Source organism: Argopecten irradians, chromosome 6 (assembly GCF_041381155.1).
Source record: "Argopecten irradians isolate NY chromosome 6, Ai_NY, whole genome shotgun sequence".
NCBI lineage: Eukaryota > Metazoa > Mollusca > Bivalvia > Pectinida > Pectinidae > Argopecten > Argopecten irradians.
This window is the reverse complement of record NC_091139.1, coordinates 13123378-13150496: the sequence shown is the minus strand read 5'-3', so window position 1 is coordinate 13150496 and position 27119 is coordinate 13123378. Positions and strand designations below refer to the sequence as shown.

The 27119-nt window shown below is 38.6% G+C and overlaps 1 protein-coding gene across 11 annotated transcripts in view; it reads right to left on the bottom strand.

Moving 5' to 3' along the window:
• The window catches only part of LOC138325026 (cell death abnormality protein 1-like), a 314573-nt gene that overhangs the window by 1875 nt on the left and 285579 nt on the right, over positions 1–27119 (bottom strand). For 4 of the 11 annotated variants that reach the window (XM_069270370.1, XM_069270371.1, XM_069270373.1 and 1 more), the window contains 12 exons: positions 25700–25795; positions 24905–25000; positions 23629–23724; positions 22823–22918; positions 20418–20513; positions 19834–19929; positions 17764–17859; positions 17471–17566; positions 17062–17157; positions 16846–16938; positions 16374–16469; positions 10746–10847 (listed from right to left, as the gene is read on the bottom strand). In XM_069270370.1, coding sequence (XP_069126471.1) covers positions 10746–10847; positions 16374–16469; positions 16846–16938; positions 17062–17157; positions 17471–17566; positions 17764–17859; positions 19834–19929; positions 20418–20513; positions 22823–22918; positions 23629–23724; positions 24905–25000; positions 25700–25795 — 1155 coding nt within the window. The remainder of the gene's footprint in view (positions 1–10745; positions 10848–16373; positions 16470–16845; positions 16939–17061; positions 17158–17470; positions 17567–17763; positions 17860–19833; positions 19930–20417; positions 20514–22822; positions 22919–23628; positions 23725–24904; positions 25001–25699; positions 25796–27119) is intronic. The other 7 variants (XM_069270375.1, XM_069270374.1, XM_069270372.1 and 4 more) reach the window with 7 other exon arrangements.

Here is a 27119-nt window from a genome sequence, read left to right as displayed (position 1 = left end):
GAGGATGGAATATCCCTTTTCTCATAGCTAATCATTAAAGAACATTTTACTCCCATACCTCGACGTTTTCATGCCATTTTAAAACTATGATTTCACGACATATTGAAATTAGTTTGAAATTTTCAATATTTTCAAATATATATTTTCCTGTTCACATTATTTTCAACGCAAATCCTGTTAATTACATATTTTATAGTAACACAAGCCTAGTTTATGAAAATAAATAATTTGCCTTGTAACAAATGTTATCAATAAATATAAACTAAAGACATCTATATATGTATCTACCCTGGGTTAGACATTGTCCATCCTCTTTGTTACGGATTTTGTCAGTAACTATAGACATCCACACATGTATCTACCCTGGGTTAGACATTGTCCATCTTCCTTGTTACAGCTGTTGTCTGTTACTATAGACATCCACACATGTATCTACCCTGGCTTAGACATTGTCCATCTTCTTTGTTACGGATGTTGTCAGTAACTACATACATCCACACATGTACCTACCCTGGGTTAGACAGCGTTCATCTTCTCTCTTACAGATGTTGTCAGTAACTAAAGACATCCACACATGTAACTACCCTGGGTTAGACAGCGTCCATCTTCCATGTTACAGATGTTGTCAGTAACTATAGACATCCACACATGTACCTACCCTGGGTTAGACAGTGTCCATCCTCCTTGTTACAAATGTTGTCAGTTACTATAGACATCCACACATGTACCTACCCTGGGTTAGACAGCGTCAATCTTCCTTGTTACAGATAATGTCATTAACTATAGACATCTACACATGTACCTACCCTGAGTTAGACAGTGTCCATCTTCCTTGTTACCGATGTTGGCAGTAACTATAGACATCCACACATGTACCTACCCTGGGTTTGACAACGTCAATCTTCTATGTTACAGATGTTTTCAGTAATTAAAGACATCCACATCTACACCTACCCTGGGTTAGACAGCGTCTGACTTCCTTGTTACAGATGTTGTCAGTAATTATAGACGTCCAAACATGAACCTACCTTGAGTTAGACAATGTCCATCTTCCTTGTTGCAAATGTTGTCATTAACTATACACATCCACACATGTACCTACCCTGGGTTATACATTGTCCATCTTCCTTGTTACAGATGTTGTCATTAACCATAGACATCCACAAATGTACCTTCCCTGGGTTAGACAGCGTCCATCTTCCTTGTTACAGATGTTGTCATTAACTATAGACATCCACACATGTACCTACCCTGGGTTAGACAGTGTCAATCTTCCTTGTTACAGATGTTGTCAGTAACTATAGACATCCACACATGTACCTACCCTGATTAGACAGTGTCCATCTTCCTTGTTACAGATGTTGTCAGTTACTATAGACATCCACACATGTACCTACCCTGGTTAGACATTGTCCATCCTCCTTGTTACAGATGTTGTCAGTAACTATAGACATCCACACATGTACCTTCCCTGGTTTAGACAGTGTCAATCTTCCTTGTTACAGATGTTGTCAGTAACTATAGACATCCACACATGTACCTACCCTGGATTAGACAACGTCCATCTTCCTTGTTACAGATGTTGTCAGTAACTATAGACATCCACACATGTACCTACCCTGGATTAGACAGTGTCCATCTTCCTTGTTACAGATGTTGTCAGTAACTATAGACATCCACACATGTACCTACCCTGGGTTAGACAGCGTCCATCTTCCTTGTTACAGATATTGTCAGTAACTATAGACATCCACACATGTACCTACCCTGGGTTAGACAGCGTCCATCTTCCTTGTTACAGATGTTGTCAGTAACTATAGACATCCACACATGTACCTACCCTGGGTTAGACAGTGTCCATCTTCCTTGTTACAGATGTTGTCAGTAACTATAGACATCCACACATGTACCTACCCTGGGTTAGACAGCGTCCATCTTCCTTGTTACAGATGTTGTCAGTAACTATAGACATCCACACATGTACCTACCCTGGGTTAGACAGTGTCCATCTTCCTTGTTACAGATGTTGTCAGTAATTATAGACATCCACACATGTACCTACCCTGAATTAGACAGTGTCAATCTTCCTTGTTACAGATGTTGGCAGTAACTATAGACATCCACACATGTACCTACCCTGGATTAGACAGCGTCCATCTTCCTTGTTACAGATGTTGGCAGTAATTATATATATCCACCTCTATACCAACCATGGGTAAGACATTGTCCATTTTCCTTGTTACAGATGTTTTCAGTAATTATATATATCCACCTCTATACCTACCCTGGGTTAGACAGTGTCTATCTTCCTTGTAACAGATGTTGTCAGTAACTATAGACATCCACTCATGTACCTACCCTGGGTTAGACAGCCTCCATCTTCCTTGTTACAGATGTTGTCAGTAATTATAGACGTTGACACATGTACCTACCCTGAGTTAGACAGTGTCAATCTTCCTTGTTACAGATGTTGGCAGTAACTATAGACATCCACACATGTACCTACCCTGGATTAGACAGCGTCCATCTTCCTTGTTACAGATGTTGGCAGTAATTATATATATCCACCTCTATACCAACCATGGGTTAGACATTGTCCATTTTCCTTGTTATAGATGTTGTCAGTAATTATAGATATCCACCTCTATACCAACCATGGGTTAGACATTGTTCATTTTCCTTGTTACAGATGTTGTCAGTAATTATATATATCCACCTCTATACCAACCATGGGTTAGACATCGTCCATTTTTTTGTTCCAGATGTTGTCAGTAATTATATATATCCACCTCTATACCAACCATGGGTTAGACATTGTCCATTTTCCTTGTTACAGATGTTGTCAGTAATTATTGATATCCACCTCTATACTTACCCTGGGTTAGACATCGTCCATCTTCCTTGTTACAGATGTTGTCAGTAACTATAGACATCCACACATGTACCTACCCTGGGTTAGACAGTGTCCATCTTCCTTGTTACAGATGTTGTCAGTAACTATAGACATCCACACATGTACCTACCCTGGGTTAGACAGTGTCCATCTTCCTTGTTACAGATGTTGTCAGTAATGATAGACATCCACACATGTACCTACCCTGGGTTAGACATTGTCCATCTTCCTTGTTACAGATGTTGTCAGTAACTATAGACATCCACACATGTACCTTCCCTGGTTAGACAGTGTCCATCTTCCTTGTTACAGATGTTGTCAGTAACTATAGACATCCACACATGTACCTACCCTGGGTTAGACAGTGTCCATCTTCCTTGTTACAGATGTTGTCAGTAACTATAGACATCCACACATGTACCTACCCTGGGTTAGACAGCGTCCATCTTCCTTGTTACAGATGTTGTCAGTAACTATAGACATCCACACATGTACCTACCCTGGGTTAGACAGTGTCCATCTTCCTTGTTACAGATGTTGTCAGTAATTATAGACATCCACACATGTACCTACCCTGAATTAGACAGTGTCAATCTTCCTTGTTACAGATGTTGGCAGTAACTATAGACATCCACACATGTACCTACCCTGGATTAGACAGCGTCCATCTTCCTTGTTACAGATGTTGGCAGTAATTATATATATCCACCTCTATACCAACCATGGGTTAGACATTGTCCATTTTCCTTGTTATAGATGTTTGTCAGTAATTATAGATATCCACCTCTATACCAACCATGGGTTAGACATTGTTCATTTTCCTTGTTACAGATGTTGTCAGTAATTATATATATCCACCTCTATACCAACCATGGGTTAGACATCGTCCATTTTTTTGTTCCAGATGTTGTCAGTAATTATATATATCCACCTCTATACCTACCCTGGGTTAGACAGTGTCCATCTTCCTTGTTACAGATGTTGTCAGTAACTATAGACATCCACTCATGTACCTACCCTGGGTTAGACAGCCTCCATCTTCCTTGTTACAGATGTTGTCAGTAACTATAGACATCCACTCATGTACCTACCCTGGGTTAGACAGTGTCCATCTTCCTTGTTACAGATGTTGGCAGTAACTATAGACATCCACACATGTACCTACCCTGGGTTAGACAGTGTCCATCTTCCTTGTTACAGATGTTGTCAGTAATTATATATATCCACCTCTATACCAACCATGGGTTAGACATTGTCCATTTTCCTTGTTACAGATGTTGTCAGTAATTATATATATCCACCTCTATACCAACCATGGGTTAGACATTGTCCATTTTCCTTGTTACAGATGTTGTCAGTAATTATATATATCCACCTCTATACCAACCATGGGTTAGACATCGTCCATTTTTTTTGTTCCAGATGTTGTCAGTAATTATATATATCCACCTCTATACCAACCATGGGTTAGACATTGTCCATTTTCCTTGTTACAGATGTTGTCAGTAATTATTGATATCCACCTCTATACTTACCCTGGGTTAGACATCGTCCATCTTCCTTGTTACAGATGTTGTCAGTAACTATAGACATCCACACATGTACCTACCCTGGGTTAGACAGTGTCCATCTTCCGTGTAACAGATGTTGTCAGTAATTATAGACATCCACACATGTACCTACCCTGAATTAGACAGTGTCAATCTTCCTTGTTACAGATGTTGGCAGTAACTATAGACATCCACACATGTACCTACCCTGGATTAGACAGCGTCCATCTTCCTTGTTAGAGATGTTGGCAGTAATTATATATATCCACCTCTATACCAACCATGGGTAAGACATTGTCCATTTTCCTTGTTACAGATGTTTTCAGTAATTATATATATCCACCTCTATACCTACCCTGGGTTAGACAGTGTCTATCTTCCTTGTAACAGATGTTGTCAGTAACTATAGACATCCACTCATGTACCTACCCTGGGTTAGACAGCCTCCATCTTCCTTGTTACAGATGTTGTCAGTAACTATAGACATCCACACATGTACCTACCCTGGGTTAGACAGTGTCCATCTTCCTTGTTACAGATGTTGTCAGTAATTATAGACGTTGACACATGTACCTACCCTGAGTTAGACAGTGTCAATCTTCCTTGTTACAGATGTTGGCAGTAACTATAGACATCCACACATGTACCTACCCTGGATTAGACAGCGTCCATCTTCCTTGTTACAGATGTTGGCAGTAATTATATATATCCACCTCTATACCAACCATGGGTTAGACATTGTCCATTTTCCTTGTTATAGATGTTGTCAGTAATTATAGATATCCACCTCTATACCAACTATGGGTTAGACATCGTCCATTTTTTTGTTCCAGATGTTGTCAGTAATTATATATATCCACCTCTATACCAACCATGGGTTAGACATTGTCCATTTTCCTTGTTACAGATGTTGTCAGTAATTATTGATATCCACCTCTATACTTACCCTGGGTTAGACATCGTCCATCTTCCTTGTTACAGATGTTGTCAGTTACTATAGACATCCACACATGTAGCTACCCTGGGTTAAACATTGTCCATTTTCCTTGTTACAGATGTTGTCAGTTACTATAGACATCCACACATGTGGCTACTCTGGGTTAAACATTGTCTATCTTCTTTGTTACATATGTTGTCAGTAACTATAAACATCCACACATGTACCTACCCTGGATTAGACAGCCTCCAACTTCCTTGTTACAGATGTTGTCATTAATAATTGATATCCACATTTATACCTACCATGGGTTAGACATCGTCCATTTTTCTTGTTACAGATGTTGTCAGTAATTATATATATCCACCTCTATACCTACCCTGGGTTAGACATTGTCCATTTATCTTGTTACATATGTTGTCAGTAATTATATATATCCACCTCTATACCTACCCTGGGTTAGACATTGTCCATTTTCCTTGTTACAGATGTTGTCAGTAATTATATATATCCACCTCTATACCTACCATGGGTTAGACATTGTCCATTTTCCTTGTTACAGATGTTGTCAGTAATTATATATATCCACCTCATGTACCAACCATGGGTTAGACACTGTCCATTTTCCTTGTTATAGATGTTGTCAGTAATTATAGATATCGACACTCTATACCACCCATGGGTTAGACATTGTCCATTTTCCTTGTTACAGATGTTGTCAGTTACTATAGACATCCACACATGTACCTACCCTGGGTTAGACATTGTCCATCTTCCTTGTTACAGATGTTGTCAGTAACTATAGACATCCACACATGTACCTACCCTGGGTTAGACAGCCTCCATCTTCCTTGTTACAGATGTTGTCAGTAACTATAGACATCCACACATGTACCTACCCTGGGTTAGACATTGTCCATCTTCCTTGTTACAGATGTTGTCAGTTACTATAGACATCCACACATGTACCTACCCTGGGTTAGACAGCCTCCATCTTCCTTGTTACAGATGTTGTCATTAATTATTGATATCCACATTTATACCTACCATGGGTTAGACATTGTCCATTTTCCTTGTTACATATGTTGTCAGTAATTATAGATATCCACCTCTATACCTACCCTGGGTTAGACAGTGTCCATCTTCCTTGTTACAGATGTTGTCAGTAATTATAGACGTTGACACATGTACCTACCCTGAGTTAGACAGTGTCCATCTTCTTTGTTACAGATGTTGTCAGTAACTATAGACATCCACACATGTACCTACCCTGGGTTAGACAGTGTCCATCTTCCTTGTTACAGATGTTGTCAGTAATTATATATATCCACCTCTATACCTACCATGGGTTAGACAGTGTCCATCTTCCTTGTTACAGATGTTGTCAGTAATTATAGACGTTGACACATGTACCTACCCTGAGTTAGACAGTGTCCATCTTCTTTGTTACAGATGTTGTCAGTAACTATAGACATCCACACATGTACCTACCCTGGGTTAGACAGTGTCCATCTTCTTTGTTACAGATGTTGTCAGTAACTATAGACATCCACACATGTACCTACCCTGGGTTAGACAGTGTCCATCTTCCTTGTTACAGATGTTGTCAGTAACTATAGACATCCACACATGTACCTACCCTGGGTTAGACATTGTCCATCTTCCTTGTTACAGATGTTGTCAGTAACTATAGACATCCACACATGTACCTACCCTGGGTTAGACATTGTCCAACCTCCTTGTTACAGATGCTGTCAGTAACTATAGACATCCACACATATACCTACCCTGGGTTAGACAGCGTCCATCTTCCTGGTTACAGATGTTGTCAGTAATGATAGACATCCACACATGTACCTCCCCTGAGTTAGACAGTGTCCATCTTCCTTGTTACAGATGTTGTCATTAATTATAGACATCCACACATGTACCTACCCTGGGTCAGACATTGTCCATCTTCCTTGTAACATATGTTGTCAGTAGCTATTAGTAGCTATAGACATCCCCAGATGTACCTACCCTGGGTTAAATAGCGTCTATCCCCCTGTTACAGATGTTGTCAGTAATTATAGACGTCCACACATGTACCTACCCTGGGTTAGACAGCGTCAATCTTTTTTTGTTACAGATGTTGTCAGTTACTATAGACATCCACACTCATACACCTACCCTGAGTTAGATAGCGTCCATTTTCCTGGTTACAGTTATAGTCAGTAACTATAGACATCAACACATGTACCTACCCTGGGTTAGACAGCGTCCAATTTCCTTGTTACAGATGTTTTCAGTATCTATAGACATCCACACATGTACCTACCCTGGGTTAGACTTTGTCCATCTTCCTTGTTACAGATGATGTCAGTAACTATAGACCCCCACACATGTACATATTCTGGGTTATACATTGTCCATCTTCTTCGTTTCAGATTTTTTAAAGTAACTTTAGACATCCACACATGTTACCACCCTAGGTTAGACAATGTCCATCTTCCTCGTTACAGATTTTTAAGTAACCTTAGACATCTACACATGTACCTACCCTGGGTTGGACATTGTCTTTCTCCCATACTTCACAGGGATAGCCCCCGTGGGTGGCTAGGGGAATAACGATATTTCTATCATACACAGGTGGGTGTAAAACAGCTCAACACGGCGCTAGACAATAACGTGACGTCATCAATACATGCGCGCGTAACTGTCGGCGCGCATTGTAGATGACGTCATCAATTTAAACGCATAACGACGTTCTTGCGATCTTGGCGCGATGAAAAAAAGCTTGGAAAACCAAGTGGAATTTCATCATGTTTTCTTCTAAGTAGAGGTGAGAGAAAAAATAATCAAACATTGGGTCTGTGAAGTGGAACAGGGATATCTCAACCCTCGTGAAAGATTTTGTTGGCGTCAACACTCGGCAAGCCTCGAGTTGACCGCGCCAAATTCTTTCACTCGGGTGGAGTATCCCTCAGTCCACTTCACAGACCCAAGTAAGATTTTATTAATCTTTCTTGTTACAGATTTTGTCAATAACTATAGACATCCATACATGTACCTACACTGAGTTAGATAGCGGTCCATCTGCCTTGTTACAAATGTTGTCAGTAACTATAGATATCCACATCTATACATACCTTGGGTAAGACAGGGTTAGACACCTTGGGTGGCTACTCTGGGTTAAACATTGTCAATCCTCCTTGTTACAGATGTTGTCAGTAACTATAGACATCCACTCATGTACCTACCATGGGTTAGACATCGTCCATTTTTCTTGTTACAGATGTTGTCAGTAATTATAGATATCCACACATATACCTACCATGGGTTAGACATTGTCCAATTTCCTTGTTACAGATGTTGTCAGTAACTATAGACATCCACACATGTACCTACCCTGGGTTAGACAGTGTCCATCTTCCTTGTTACAGATGTTGTCAGTAATTATAGACGTTGACACATGTACCTACCCTGAGTTAGACAGTGTCTATCTTCTTTGTTACATATGTTGTCAGTAACTATAGACATCCACACATGTACCTACCCTGGGTTAGACAGTGTCCATCTTCTTTGTTACAGATGTTGTCAGTAACTATAGACATCCACACATGTACCTACCCTGGGTTAGACATTGTCCAACCTCCTTGTTACAGATGCTGTCAGTAACTATAGACATCCACACATATACCTACCCTGGGTTAGACAGCGTCCATCTTCCTGGTTACAGATGTTGTCAGTAATGATAGACATCCACACATGTACCTCCCCTGAGTTAGACAGTGTCCATCTTCCTTGTTACAGATGTTGTTAGTAACTATAGACATCCCCAGATGTACCTACCCTGGGTTAGACAGCGTCCATCTTCCTAGTTACAGATTTTGTCAGTAACTATAGACATTCCCAGATGTACCTACCCTGGGTTAGACAGTGTCCATCCTCCTTGTTACAGATGTTGTCATTAATTATAGACATCCACACATGTACCTACCCTGGGTCAGACATTGTCCATCTTCCTTGTAACAGATGTTGTCAGTAGCTATTAGTAGCTATAGACATCCCCAGATGTACCTACCCTGGGTTAAACAGCGTCCATCTTCCTAGTTACAGTATTTTTCAGTAACTATAGACATTCCCAGATGTACCTACCCCGGGTTAGACAGTGTCCATCTTCCTTGTTACAGATGTTGTCATTAACTATAGACATCCACACATTATCTACCCTGGGTTAAACATTGCCTATCCCCCCTGTTACAGATGTTGTCAGTAATTATAGACGTCCACACATGTAACTACCCTGGGTTAGACAGCGTCAATCTTTTTTGTTACAGATGTTGTCAGTAACTATAGACATCCACACATACACCTACCCTGAGTTAGATAGCGTCCATTTTCCTGGTTACAGTTATAGTCAGTAACTATAGACATCCACACATGTACCTACCCGTGGTTAGACAGCGTCCATCTTTCTTGTTACAGATGTTTTCAGTATCTATTGACATCCACACATGTACCTACCCTGGGTTAGACTTTGTCCATCTTCCTTGTTACAGATGATGTCAGTAACTATAGACCCCCACACATGTACATATTCTGGGTTATACATTGTCCATCTTCTTCGTTTCAGATTTTTTAAAGTAACTTTAGACATCCACACATGTTACCACCCTAGGTTAGACAATGTCCATCTTCCTTGTTACAGATTTTTTTTAGTAACTTTAGACATCTACACATGTACCTACCCTGGGTTGGACATTGTCTTTCTCCCATACTTCACAGGGATATCCCGTGGTTGCTAGGGGAAATATATCTCTATCATACACAGGGGGTGTAAAACAGCTCACACGCGCTAGACAATAACGTGACGTCATCAATACATGCGGCGTAACTGCGGCGCGCATTGTAGATGACGTCATCAATTTTAACGCATAACGACGTTCTTGCGATCTTGGCGCGATGAAAAAGCTGGAAACCAAGTGGAATTTCATCATGTTTCTTCTAAGTATTGGAGAAAAATAATCAAACATGGGTCTGTGAAGTGGACAGGGATATCTCAACCCTCGTGAAAGATTTTGGCCGTCAACCCTTGGCAAGCCTCGGGTTGGCCGGCCAAAATCTTTCACTCGGGTTGAGATATCCCTGTCCACTTCACAGACCCAAGTAAGATTCTATTAATCTTTCTTGTTACAGATTTTGTCAATAACTATAGATATCCATACATGTACCTACACTGAGTCAGACAGCGTCCATCTGCCTTGTTACAAATGTTGTCAGTAACTATAGATATCCATATCTATACATACCTTGGGTTAGACAGCGTCCATCTGCCTTGTTACAGATGTTGTCAGTAACTATAGATATCCACACATGTACCTACCCTGAGTTAGACAGCGTCCATCCTCCTTGTTACACATGTTGTCAGTACAAGAGTTCGGACAATCAGCTCCACACACTACTCCATACTTGCCGGGATAGCAATCTACATACAAATTTGAATACGCTACCTACACCCATCTTTGTAGCCCCAACAAACATAAGATTTGATAATCCCGTCTCCCTACCGTACCTCATCTCGTACTCGACGAGAGTAACATAGAGTGGTCTCCCTTCCTCAAAAACCCTTTATGGAGCCACAGGAGCAAAATGGCTGAGGAGGAAAGGGGAGGAAACAGAAGGGTGGGACTCCATAAAGTTATATTTACACTTGCTATGCTTGGTCACTATACGCTAATACTAGCGGATTTTGTTTACCATAACTGCATGGTAACATTGAACTTTGAACTTGCGTAAGAAAATGTTCTATGCAACGTAAAAGGACTACTTTTTTTAAACAAACACATATGGCTTTGTTTACATTTTGATGCAACATTACGTGTATATTGTTGTTTTTCATAGAATTTTGGAAAAATGTAAACAATAAATACATGTTTTATATTTATATATGATTCAAAATTTTTTAAATTAACAATTGTATAAAGAAACGGAAAAATATCCCGACCGGGGCGACGTGCTTTCATTTTTTTTAAAAATGATGGGTGTCAAATGTAAACATTACCTCTGTGTCTGTGTTCGTCATACGATCTAGTCTTTTGGGTGGACGGGCGTGAGACCTCCTGATAGAGGTCAGTTATAAACATATCCTCTTGTCTTTGTTCTTTGAGAATTTAATCATGTGTATTATAAAACATGCACCGCTAGTAATCCACGTGTTGACAGTTACGCGTCACCACAAATACATTGTATCCATCGAACACAAGTGAAGTTGTTCCATCTTATAGCCTAGATGGCGATGGATATAAGCGTAGATTATATAATCACATGGCTCCGAAGGATGTAATATCGTCAAGTCAGACGACAATCTCAAACAAATTTAGCTACTTGAACACTGGTGTTTTTGACAACTTCGGAAAATTCCACTGTGTAAGCGTGCGTCAGCCTCGCCTCGCTGCACAATAACGGTCACCGAGTTCACACATGTGGCCGAGAACAAATACTTTATGTTATTACGCTATATATGAACTTTTTTGCAAAATTTAATACCTACGTAAAGTTCTGATCTGATTAAATAAAATTATCTCTGAAATTTACTTTGTTTGTCATGTTTATTTTACACTAAAATATTGAACTTTTTTGTCGTCGCGGATGAATAATTCTACCTTACGTGCAGCGTCATCATTCGCTGTTCAATTGAGTAAGCTCCTCCCACTTTTGACCGACTTTTATTGAATAATTACGACACTTTCAAATGACGATTTTATTGCATAAAATATAAATAAAAAGTCGTGTGAGTGTAAATATAGGGATTGGATTTCGTTTTTATGTTAACCATGCTTGTATGGAGCAATTCCTCTAAGAATATATTCAATATGGGGCGGTAACGCGCCCCATAGAATATATTCTTAGAGGAATTGCTCCATACAAGCATGGTTAACATAAAAACGAAATCCAATCCCTATATGGTAAGTATTACATCATGAAAATTGGTTTTACATTGAAAAACCTCAATTTCATTTCAGTAATACGTTACCATAACTTTAGTGTGCGAATTCGTCTTACCGTAGTGGAGAGTCCGATGCCAGGCAGCCCAATCAAACGGCAAATCCAGGAGGCAAGCCCCAGTAGGGAGAATAAAAAAGGGTTCCAGGAACCCCCCGAAGGAAAGGGATAAAAAATGGAATACCTCCCAGAGAAAAGAGGAGTGCCATCGTGATGCCTGGCCGCATACAGTTAAAACCAAAAATAAATACCATGTCTAGGGCGGAGGGACAGTCACAGACTGAGCCGCCACAACTGGACCCAAGGAAAACAGTCCCTCAGAATGAGAGGACAGGGACCGGAGGTAAAAGTCAGTGAATGTAGACTGACCACGCCAAAAGGCAGCAGACATGATGTCCTTGAATGAGGACCCATTTAGGAGAGCCAAAGAAGCTGCAAGGGCTCTAACCTCATTAGCCCTCACCTTGCATTTCGCCCGAGATAGATCATTAGATTTCTCATAAGCAATCTTGATCACCTGACATATCCATCTGGAAATGGACTGGGAGGAGATATCCTGCTGACCCTGTTTAATGGGCAAGAATAGACGAGATCGAGTACCTCGCCCCCCCCCCCCCCCCCCCCCCCCCCTAGTTTTATCAAGGTAAAACCTAAGTGCTCGACAAGGGCACAGCAACTGATCATTCTCCTCAGACTCAACATAGACTGTCAAGGAAGAAATCCTAATGGGATCGGGCGAACAACCAGGAACCTGATTCTTTGCCAAAAAGGCAGGATCAGTGAGAAGGGTAACGGCAGAGCTATCTCTGGCCCAACGAAGGCACGAAGAGTGAACAGACAAAGCATGGATATCACTCCTCCTACGGCCTGAGGCAAGGGCAAGCAGGAAGACAGTCTTAAAAGTTAAAAAAAAACTTTAGGGAGACAGACCCCAAAGGCTCATAAGGAGCCCCCTTCAGTGACTCTAACACAAGAGCTAGGTTCCACTGTGGAGCTAACGGCCGTATCCTAGACCTGTCCAGACTGAAGCCCCTAATCAAAGCAGACAACGAGGTGGAAGAACCTACCTCTCGTCTATCATGAAAAGACAGTACACTGGCAATAGCTGTGCGGTATCCCGCAATAGTACCAGAGGCGAGATTCCGTTCCCTAAATAAATAGAGAAGGAAATCTGCAATCAGCTGGACAGAAGCCTTGATCGGATCAATCTTCCTGCCGATACACCAATCACAGAAGATCTTCCAGCGTGACTGGTAGACGGCAGAAGAGGAAGACCTAATTGATCGGGCGATGCGGGATGACACGTCCGAAGAAAAGCCTGCCTGAGCGAGGCCTCCTGAGATAGCTTCCACGCGTGAAGGTGGAGGATCTCGGGACGTGAATGCATCGTCCGTGACCGAGGCTGACGCAGGAGATTGAATCTGAGTGGAAGAACCAGAGGAATATCCACCAGAAACGACAAGAGCTCCGGAAACCAGGGTTGTCTCGGCCACAGGGGCGCTATCAGAAGGAGGGATCAATGATGCGTCCGAAACTTCTATAGAACTCTGCCCACCAGGTTGAATGGAGGGAATGCATAAGCCTGCATCCCCTCCCAATCCAGAGATAGCGCGTCCACAGCCCAAGCCAATTGGTCTGGCACCGGAGAGACAAAGGTTGGCAACTGGTTGTTCAGGGAAGTAGCGAAAAGGTCTATATGAGGCCTGTCCCACACCTGACAAATGCCGTCGAAGATCGAGGGATTTAGTTGCCATTCTGTCAGAACCGGCTGGCGGCGCCTGGAAAGAGTATCCGCCAGAACATTCAACCTGCCTGGAAGATGCTTGACTAGAATAGTCAACTGCATTTCCTGACAGAAAAGAAGGACACGGATAGCGAGGGCACAAAGGACGTGGGACCTTGTCCCCCCTGTCTCTCCAGATACGCGACAACTGTAGAGTTGTCCGTAGCCACACAAACCACCTTGGAATGCAGAATCTTTCGAAAAGCCTGCAAAGCCAACAGAACAGCCCTCATCTCCAGCACATTTATGTGCTCGGAGAGCTGATCCCCAGACCATTCCACCGACCGGCAATGGCCATCGAGGTAAGCCCCCCCCCCCAACCTGTCATGGACGCGTCCGTGAACAAGGTCATGGTGGGAGCTGGCTTGGACAACGGAACCCCCTGTAGAACATTGTCTTTGAGAGTCCACCACCGTGCAAACTCCTTCACGGACTGGTAGAGAGGAAGCCAAGCCTCCCATTCCCAGGGACCCAGTTCGCGAGGAGAAACATCTGGAGACGTCTGATGTGAAGTCTCCCAAGGGGGACTACATCTGCCAGGGAGTTGAGATAACCCAGAAAACTGAGAAACCAACGCACCTGGACGTGTGACCAACCGATGAAGGTCAGAGCAAGATCTCTGGCCTTCTCGAACTTCTCCAAAGGTGGAAGGAAAATGCCCTAAACCGTGTTTAAACGGTTTCCCAGGAAGACAAAGTCTCGAGAAGGGGAGACCTAGGACTTCTCTCTTTCAGGACCAGACGGGTGTTCTGCACCAAAGATTCCCGCACTAGGTGGAGCATGAGGGAATCGTCGAAATAGATGTGAATATCTATTCCCCTGGAGTGCAGAAACCCCACGACAACATGTAGCAGCTTGGTGAAAACCAAAGGAGCTGTCGTGAGCCCGAAAGGCTTGGCCCGGAACTGAAAAACCTTCCCGTTGCAAGTGAAACGGAGGAATTTCCGTGCCGACTTCTTAATGGGAATGTGGAAGTAGGCATCCTTCAGATCTACTGAAGTAGCCCACATCCCCTCTCTCACCGAAGCTATGATGCTCCGTGGAGTCTCCATCTTGAAGTGAGGAGAATCTACGTGCCTGTTGAAGGAACTTAGATCTATGATGGGACGCCAAGCTCCGGACTTTTTCCGAACCAGAAACATTCTGGAATAAAAGCCCGGAGTGCATTCCACCATATGCACCTTCTAGACCGCGCTCTTTAAAAGCATGGTCCTTACTTACTGGATGGCAAGTGCCTTTTCTGGATCCCACGGAGGAGGGAAGAAGAAAGGTCTTGATGCCAAGAGCGGATCCCGCAAGAGGGGAATGCCCAACCCTTCCTTGACCACAGACAAGGCCCATGTGTCCTCTGTGATTTCCTTCCACTCTGGGAAGTTCGGGAATAGGAAGATCGAGACCCTCCCAGGCGGGAGAATCGCTTCCTAACCCGAAACTGAATCCTGCGGGAGAAGGACCGGAATTTAAACTGGAGGAGCGGAGTCCTCCAAAACAGACCCCTCGTCTAGCAAAACACGCTAATAAAGTAAAAAACAGTGTTAGGTGACACTAATCTTACCTAAGAAAATGGCAACGAAGCCTCAGCAACGAAAAACCGAACAAAAAACAAACTTAAACAAACCGGAAACAGCGAGACGTCACCAGAAATGACGGATCGCACGGAACAAAGGCGAACACGCGGAACAGTAAAAAAACGGCACAAAAAACGAATGTCAGTATAAAAAGATAACAACGCAGGGCAGATGGGTATACACACAACTGAATGTGCGAAAAATTTGACCAAAAACGTCATATAAATGGACCTAAACAGCGAAAGAAAATTGACACAATTTAATTGCCGTCCGAGCTGTGTAGCGCCATAAAGGAAAGAGGAAGGGAGACCACTCTATGTTACTCTCGTCGAGTACGAGATGAGGTACGGTAGGGAGACGGGATTCTCAAATCTTATGTTTGTTGGGGCTACAAAGATGGGTGTAGGTAGCGTAATTGCATACTTAAGTTATGGTAACGTATTACTGAAATGAAAAACGTCTTTGCCATTTGACTTATAGTGAATTATATCAATTGCATTTTCAGCTTGTAATATATTGAAAATATATAACTGTTTCAATCGTTAATTATATTGCAGAAAACTGTATTGAATTCAGCTTTTTAAGCAAGTGTATATATCGCCTTGGTTACCGAGGATGTGCTAACTTAGATATCTGTTTTTGTATGAATACTAATTACCTAAGCACTGGCCTGTCTGTTGACCACACACGAAGTCTTTACACGTCACGGGACATGTGAAGGTACATGTAGAACCATATCTCCCAGTTGTACACCCTACAGAGATAAGGTAACAGATTGAATATGTTTTAGGAAGAAATCATCAGTGGTTCATCCAATGTTAACGTATTCGTTTTTAATAGTATAAGCTCATGTACATGTAGTCTTGTTCGAAAAAAAATTGTATGAATGTATAACGTAAAAAATCATATATTAGGATTGCAAGGCGTATTTTATTCTATTATTGATTTAATTTCAAAAGCGAATGGAAAATGTAGAAATCAAGTTAACATGTCAGAGGAGTAATTAAAAGATTAGTATAAAATGGTGATGTGATTTAATTTGCATTGTAAAACGGAGTCAATTAAGATAATTCAAATGCTACTGTTTATACGAAATCGACAACAAGCTCATGAAAAATTATTTATCTTACCAATACATGAAGCGTTGTCTCTTGTACATCCGTCTCGACAGTAACCAGGACAGTCCTGATCACAGCTAGCGCCATATTTTCCAAGGGAACATTCTAAAGAGGAGATTAAAAAACGTTTAATATCCAAATAAGTATTTTTAGATGAATATCAATTCCTATTTTCAATTTTCGAGTAGAGGTGTACGAAACTAAAGGAGATAATATTATGTTACATACCAGTACAATACCCAGAGTCTTTGACACACAGCCGGTCCTTACAGTTTACAGAACAGTCTTGTTCACATATATTGCCGAACTTTCCCGTAACGCATTCTAAAAAAATAGCATCATAATGTTTGCTTGTCATTAATAAGCATTGAGAATTTTTACGCAAACATTTATTCGGATAAATACTCATTAAAAGTAACGTGAACATTCGATTCTTTATCATTTGTCAAAATTGTTACACAAAGTGAACACAATTTATGATATGTATAACACAATGAGTCTCCTCTTCTAAGTTGTCGGCCAAGTAGCTTTTTACGAGACAACCATTTGCATCTTAAACTTCGAGTCATTGTCTTTTGGATACATAAACTTGGCAATTACCGGTATATTCCGGAGCTATATATATTGGATACCCTACCTATACAGTGTCCAGTGGTCTTAGTGCACACTCTATCCTTACAGTGTATTGAACAAGCCTGGCCACACGAGCTGCCGTACGTCCCAGTAACGCATTCTTGAAACATTAACTAAATCTACATTTCCGGCAACATATTCTCTTAAAACGTAAATCAAATCTAAGTCACACTCCCGGGGACACATTCTCAAAATCTTAACCAAATTTAAGTCAAAGTATTAACAGTTTTTACATTTACCAGAGATATGAGATACTATTTGACAATACACTTATTATACTAATTATTTGTTACTTACCAGAACAGTATCCAGTGTTTCTGTGACATATCGGCTCTTTACAGTTACCAGAACAGTCCATGTCACATGTAACGCCATACTTTCCGTCAACACAATCTGTAGACAAATCCATGTTCATACCATTTGCTATCGAAACATAAATGACATTTATTTACCATGGTAAAATAAATAGATTTATGTCAGACTGTTTCATTTTTTACTTTCCTAATTTGTAAGTGGGGCCCCGCGCCCTTAGATGTGTTTACTTATACACACATGCAAGGTCACAGTGTACATGTGCCTGCGTGATGGAATTTCCCCAAATTAGCTTGACCCCTGGTCAGTGCGAGAGAGTAATTAATTGGTCAGCCAATCAGATGCTTTGCTTACAGCCTCCGGACCAATCACTGAGGGCGTTGACCTTTCTTTGTCCTCGGTGGCGTCACTATCGCATTACCATCTTAGCCAGCGTGAAGATTTTTGTCTGTGTCTAATTAAGATGATCCATAATCTACAATAATTCTTTCAATTTTCAATGTTAATTGAATGATTATAAAATTTTGCTCGGACGTCGCCGAGGACATCCCCTAGTATAATTTGTCGTTGTTAAAAATTATACAATGTTAATTGGGCAAACTGCATAAGGTACAAAATGTGATGGTCTCGGGTTCGATCCGCACAAATGCTATACTTTTTTTATTTTTCTTAATTATTTCTATTTCTATTTCTTTTTATAATACGCATCAGCTACAATCACCATACTGCTTTAATGGCAAATAAAATATTATTATCAAGAGTATTTATTATTACCTTGATTAAGCATTTTTTAATATCTTTAAGAATTTTTTTAATTTTGCTAAAGTGTTCCTTATGGTTATAGTATTGAAGCTATAAATAAAATGTGTCCATTTGTCCAACAAATAATATATTTATATTCCTCATAATGTTTGCCATCCCTGCATCAAGTCATTGACAACTTCTAAGATTTAACAGCCTATTCAATCGGATTTCATTTTCTTTCTCACGAAGTGTTTCGATTGCAGAAACTGACGTTTGCTTTAATTCCCACCAATAGAATCATTTTTCTCGTTGTACTATCATTATGCAGCACTCATATGTTTATTACATTTGTATAAAAATTGTCATTGGAGTCAATACCATTGGAAATAGCTAACAAGTTTTTTAAGGATTAGTTTTCAAAGTTTCTTTCTTTTTTAAAACGAGCTATTTGATTTGATGTATTAATTTCCCTGTTTCTTTCGGTTTTACTGATTTCATAATGCACGTATCTCTTAATTGCTAAATGTTTGCAAACATACCAATTGTTTATGCCACGTTTTGGGGTTGTATAATTTTAAAACCATGTCTGCACGATATGAAAAAAATATGAACTTTATTTGACATTGATTGGGAAAAAAGTTATACAACCTATACAAATCACTTTCGATGGCCTGGATGAAAGAGCGCGAGGGGTCTTAGACGGGAAGAAAAGCGGAGTGCCCGGAGAAAACCAAAGTGATCGGGTAGGCGACTCCTGAGCTTCTCGCACGATATACGCACGATTTCTTGATCAAATTGAAGTGCGAATTGAACATTAAGGAATAGACAATTTTTTCACGTAGCACTAAGTTGCAATAAGAACTCAAGTTCCGATGACCTCTCGGGTTGGCCTATCATAAAGGTAAAATGAAATATCGTCTAGAGCTAACATAATCGTTTTGTAGCATATGTATGATGTGACGAAATGGGTTGTTCATAATCATGATAGTATATCCAGCTACCAAATACGCATCTTAACCGAGATAAGTGTACACGATCATGTACTCCGACGGATCTTTGAATTTTATCGTAGTTTTTATGACGCTGCAAAACTACAAGTTTTAAATGTAGATACTATAAATGCATTGCAATAAGCGAATATGTAACTATTGTGTAAGAGAAATGTACAAAGATATGTTAATAATACAATGTTATGCATTGTGAGATGACCCCTCAAACCGTCGAAGTCGTACTCCGAGTTGGTGTATCTGTCGATGTCAGAAATATCTTTTTATGGTACGAAACTAAAGGAGATAATATGATGTTACGTACCAGTACAATACCCAGAGTCTTTGACACACAGCCGGTCCTTACAGTTTACAGAACAATCCTGTTCACATATATTACCGAACTTTCCCGTAACGCATTCTGAAAATAATAATATCATAATATTTGCGTGTCAATTAAAAACTTTGAGAATTTTTACGCAAACATCCATTCGGATAAATATTTCCTCCCCAGTATTTACACTGTAGAATATATCTATTCATGTTTGCATATCGCCTACGCGATGATATTAATCAGTTAAATAGTATCCCATAAAGAATATGATTTAACAACGACACGTCTCATAGCTAACGTCACTAAAAGGGAGAGAATATATAAACAGTTAACAATGGACTCATTAAAAGTAATGTGAATATCCAATTATGTATCATTTACCAAAACTGTGACACAAAGGGAACATAATCTATAAAACGTATTATACAAAAAAGTCTCCTCTTCTAAGTTGTTTGCCACGTAGCTTTTCACGAGAAAACAATTTTGCATCTTTAATCTTCCAGTCATTGTCTTTTGTCTACGTAAACATGGTATTTACCGGTAAATTATGGATCTATATCTATTGGATACCCTACCTATACAGTGTCCAGTTGTCTTGGTGCACACTCTATCCTTACAGTTCACTGAACAAGCCTGGCCACACGAGCTGCCGTACGTCCCGGCAACGCATTCTTAAAACATAAACAAAATATAGGCACATTTCTTGCGAAACATTCTTAAAAAGTAAATCAAATCATGTAACATTTCCGGCGACACATTATTTAAACATAAACCAAATCTAAGTCAAATTCCCGACGTCACATTTTTAAAATCTACATCAAATCTAAGTGAAAGTACTAACTTATTAAAAACATTTAAAAGGAGTCACCAAATAATAAAAATGTTGTTGTTGATTGAACGTTCACAATACCAATCAATCAATCAATATTTTATTTTAGTGTCACGCATCGTAAAAATATACAGCCATTGATAAAATAAATGTACAAGTAATTTTTGATGCCCAGCCGATATCGGCTTATGAGACACTTATGAAAATGTACATTGAGTTAAAAATCCTCATTGTTATACATATTAAAACTATGTTAAAAATCACATGTGAAGCACAAAAGTAAAATTTCATCATGGTATCATTTAAAACAATATTTTTTTTATATTCTTAAAATTAGCCTTCTTCGTTTCATCATTTGATATATTGTTTTAGATAATAGAAATTGAAGCTCATTATCACAGAATAAATAAAACAACTTTTCAATTGAAGTGAGCTCATTAAAATTACTGTTACAATTCGCTGCTTTTTCGAACAGATATAGTCTGATATCACTATAAACAGGGCAGTCACAGAGAAAATGGGGTTCGTCTTCCACTTTATCCGGACAAAAAGGACATATACGCTGCTCCACTGGCAAGTTTGTGTATCGCCCAGTTTCTAACAGTAAAGAGAGACAACCGAGTCTAAGCTTGGCGAGGTGGCTCCGATAGTAACGTGGTATAATTGACGAGATATAATGTTCCGGGATCCTGTCCTTTTTGTATATTCTGTATGATCTCAATTTACTACCGGTGTTATCGCTCCACAATTTGCTGAACCAAACGATTTCGTCATTCCTGTTAATGGCGGTAGATATTTTTTGCAGTTTGCATTTTACCGATGTTTGGTTATCGACAATATCTAAAACGTTGAGTTTTTTTCCTAGTTTACGGACTCTCGCTTCCCAAGAATTTCCTCTCCTGGAAGACCAAATATACACTCTATGTAAAAGTCGACCCGTATTAACAGTACGTAATCTACAGTAAAGTCTAAAAACTTCCATGTGTTGTTTTGCCTGACATGATTTCCATCCAAAATCTCCAAGAACTCCAACATTTGACGTATATTTATTTACTCCAAGATAAGCTTCCATCGCTCGATTTTGTATGTTATTTATTAATCGTTGTTCCGCTATCCCCCAGATGCAGGATCCATATAACATAATTGGTTGTACTAAGGACTCAAACAGTCTGGTATATACAGTGTATGGCATTCCTCCACAAGCGATAAATTTACTTATTACAACTCCAATTCCCGGCTGGCTGATTTAGCTAATTCCTGTATGGCGAAGTTCCATGTAAGATGTTGGTCAAACCAGATTCCCAGATATTTATACTTGTCTTTGATGTCAATTGGAGTGTTTTCCAAAGAGAAAGCGGTGTTCGTTAAAGGTACAGAAGAATGACGGAAGTGAACTACGTTCGATTTACTGTGGTTCACAGATAGCTTCCATTTTTCACACCATGAACCGACATGATCAATTAGGCGTTGGAGTTTGTCCGGAGTTGACGCGAGTAGTACAATATCGTCTGCATAGAAAAGAGAAGAGATACCATACTGCCGGTTATGTTCGCGTTGATAAAGTTTTTTGCAATTTCGCGGTACATTGCTACAATCGCGAATATATTATTTGCGAAATTATACATAGTCAGATCTCAAAAACATTACATGCGTAAAAAACCGTATATACGCTCATGATTCCAATACAAATACGCTTAAAACACAAAATTAATATAGTTTTTAAAATTACCAATAACGCGCTTTATGATGATTTAAAGTGAATAGTCGGACAAAGAAAACCAGTCTAAATGCGTTCATTGGCCTTCCAAAAGTTCTCACATATTAATACGACGGTCAAGTTCTGCTTAGTTTCCCAGTTCTGACCATCAAAGTAAACAAAAGTTGAAAGCATTGAAAGCGAGGCTGCGTAGAATGTAACCACGGACATAGTGAGCCGGGAGGACGTTTTTTTCCCCCAAACTTTAAATCAATTTCTTCGTACGCAGACAGATTTTGACGAGAGATTTTATTTTTCCATTTCATAAGAAATTATACTGGATACATTCACACCATTTTTACCGACTTTATCCATCCTTGCCCGACTGTTCACTTTAAAGAAATAGGATATACTGTTGGACAATATTATCATTATATCAGTTATTTGTTACTTACCAGAACAGTATCCAGTGTTTCTGTCACATATCGGATCTTTACAGTTACCAGAACAGTCCATGTCACATGTAACGCCATACTTTCCGTCAACACAGTCTGTAAACAAATCCATGTTCATATTTATGTATTATCGAAACATAAACACTTTTATTGAGTTGAATATTATGGTTTATTGTAAGAATTTTGCCACGGATATAATAAGTGACTTCAAGTTATGTAGACAAACAAATATGTAACTTGCCGTCTTAATTGATTTAGTGTGGATGACATTAGGATTAGAAATATAAAATAGTATCATACATGATCATATGATATAGATGGCGTCGATTGAAGCAAACCTTTGCTTAATATGCAATGGTATGGTATCGTTATTGGATTGATTAATTTTCGAACACAAATCTTACATGTATCTATTAGATTTTGCCTGATATACATGTATCTCTCCTTTTTTGAATACACATAATTCCGATTTCCGCATTCGAATATTTTTCGTTTTCAAATTTTTTCAAAATTTGAAAATATTACAGGACTTCGACTATAAGTACTTTCTCCATGCAACATAGATTATTGATATAAGACCTATACGCAGATTCACACAATATGCAAACATTTTTTTCTAACATCGATGAAATATAACAAATAGCGACATCAATGGTTAAATGAATGCCTTTATTATATATCATGATAGAACGATAATTGTTTAAATCACAAGGAGATTTGGGTCATGATGATTATATAGGACGTAAATCGATATTAGCAAGATGACGATATTTATGCATAACTAGTAAGAGTGTAAATAAACTCACCGTAACACTGCCCGGTGTCTTTGATACACCCGCTACTATTACAGTTAACAGAACAGGTCTGCTCACAGATGTCGCCGAACTTTCCAGGTATGCAGTCTGCATAAAACCAGAAAGACGAAATCACATACGATACAAACTCCCAGTATGATCTACGTAAGTCACATTAATGACCAATAATTCAATTTTGCTTGTAACAAGCATTTTCATTGGCTTTAAAATTTCCATTATCATTCTATAAAGGAAAAAGGTCGCTTCTGATTGGCTGATATAACGGCGTATTGATTAATAGAAAAAAGGGGCAAAAAATTAATTCCTAATTTTATAAAGATAATCTTTAGTAAATTGAGTTATATAAATAAATTTGAATATTTTTTTTATGTTATGGAGATATGACACAAAAATCTGAGTGTACTCTAATCATAAACCGCTTCATTGAGAATACACTCAAATTTTTGTGTTATATCTCCATAATAATAATGCTGTCAATAAGAAGCATTGAGAATTTTTTACGCAAACATTAATTTGGATAAATATTTCCTCCCCATATTTACACTGTACAATATATTTATTCAAAGGAAACATAATCTATAATACGTATAATATAAAACGTATCCTCTTCTAAGTTGTCGGCCACGTAGCTTTTTACGAAAAAACAATTTGCATCCTTAATCTTTTGGCTACGTAAACTTGGTAATTTCCGGTATTCTTGATCCATATGTATTAAATATCCTCTATTCTTACAGTGTATGGAACAAGCCTGGCTACACGAGCTGCCGTACGTCCCGGCAACGCATTCTTAAAACATAAACAAAATGTAGTCGAATTCACGGCGCCACATTCTTAAAATCTAAACCATATCTAGTCATATCCCCGGCAACTCATTCTTAAAATATAAACCAAATCTAAGTGAAAGTACTAACTTATTAAAAAAAACATTTTAAAGGAGTCACCAAATAATAAAGATGTTGTTGTTGATTGAACGTGCACAATGTCATACTGCCGGTTATGTTCGCGTTGATATTTTTTGCGATTTCGCGGTACATTTCTACAATTGCGAAAATATGATTTGCAAAATATTGTGACATTTTGCACTTACAGTCAGATCTCAAAAATTGACATGCGCAAATAACCGTCTATACGCTCATGATTCCAATACAAATATACTTAAAATACAATACAGTTTGTAAAATTAGAAGGAACTGGCTTTAATGTGATTTACAGGAATAGCAGATTTTATGGGACAATTTTATTATTATATCAGCTATTTGTTACTTACCAGAACAGTATCCAGTGTTTCTGTCACATATCGGATCTTTACAGTTACCAGAACAGTCCATGTCACATGTAACGCCATATTTTCCGTCAACACAGTCTGTAAACAAATCCATGTTCATATCTATGTATTTTCGAAACATAAAAAACTTTTGTTCAGTTGAACACTATTGTTTGTTTTGCCACGGATCAAGTGATGTATACAAACAAATATGTAACTCACCATCTTAATCGATTAAGTGTGGATGACATTAGGATTAGAAATATCAAATAGTATCATACATGATCATATTATATGGATGGCGTCGATAGAAGCAAATATTTGCTTAATATGCAATGGTATAGTATCGTTATTGGATTGATTTATTCATTTTGATAATTTTCGAACACAAATCTTACATGTATCTATTAGATTTTGCCTGATATATCTCTCTTTTTTTAATACACATAATTCCGATTTCCGCATTCGAATATTTTTCGTTTTCTTTAAAGATTTTAACAATTGAATATATTACATGACTTCGACTATTAGCACTTTCTCCATGCAACGCAGATTATTGATATAAGACCTATACGCGGATTCACACAGTTTGCAAACATTTTTGTTTTCTTATATCGATGAAATATAACAAATAGTAACATCAAAGGTCAAATGAATACCTTTATTATATATCATGACAGAACGATAATTGTTTAAACTACAAGGAGTTGTGGGTCATGATGATTATATAGGACATAAATCGATATTAGCAAGATGACGCTATTTATGCATAACTAGTAAGAGTGTAAATAAACTCACCGTAACACTGCCCGGTGTCTTTGGTACACCCGCTACTATTACAGTTAGCAGAACAGGTCCGATCACAGATGTCGCCGAACTTTCCAGGTATGCAGTCTGCATAATACCAGAAAGACAAAATCACTTACGATACAAACTCGCAGTTTGATCTACGTTAGTCACATTAATGACCAATAATTCAATTTTGCTTGTAACAAGCATTTTCATTGGCTTAAAAATTCATTTTATCAGCCTATAAAGGAGAAAGGCCGCTTCTGATTGGCTGATATTTCGGCGTATTGATTTAATAGAAAAAAGAGTCAAAAAATTAAATCCTTAATTTGTATAGATAATCTTTAGTAAATTGAGTTATAAGAATGAATATAAATATTTTTTTTTTATGTTATGGAGATATGACACAAAAATCTGAGTGTACTTTAATCATAAACCTCTTCATTGAGAATACACTCAGATTTTTGTGTTATATCTCCATAATAATAATGCTGTCAATAAGAAGCATTGAGAATATTTTACGCAAACATTCATTTGGATAAATATTTCCTCCCCAGTATTTACTGGATGATATTAATGAGTTAAATAGTATCCCATAAAGAATATGATTTAACAACGACACGTCTCATAGCTAACGTCATTAAAAGGGAGAGAATATAAAAGTAACGTGAATATCCAAATTTTTGTCATTTACCAAAACTGTTACACAAAGGGAACATAATCTATAACACGTATAATATAAAACGTATCCTCTTCTAAATTGTCGGCCACGTAGCTTTTTTCGAAAAAAACAATTTTAATTTTAATCTTAATTGATTTACTGAGGATGATAATATGATTAGAAATATAAAATAGTATCATACATGATCATATGATATAAATGGCGTCGATAGAAATTTTGCTTATTATGTATTGGTATGTATTGTTATTGGATTGACTTATTCATTTTGATAATTTTCAAGCACACATCCTACATATATATATTAAAGTTCTGGCTGATATATATATCTCCTTTTTGAAATACACATAAATTCGATTTCCACAATAGAATATTTTTCTTTAAAGATTTTAACATTTGAATATATTACATTACTTCGAATACTTTGTCCACCCTATATAGATTATTAATATTAGACCTATACGCGGATTCACAGTTAGCAAACAATTTTGTTTTCATACATAAATGAACTTTAAAAACGAAAAGTGACATTATGAGGAGTCATGATGATGATAATGGACGTAAATCGATATTGGCATGATGACGTTAATTATGCTCTTTTTTATATTATGAGTCTAGCTTTCTCCCTGAGACAAAGGTCATCGACACCAACCTAGACAAACCCCAAAATCGTTACCACACAGTCCGTCCATCTTTACAATATGTGGAGTAGGCGTTCTCACACACGTCGCCATAACGTCAAGGACAACA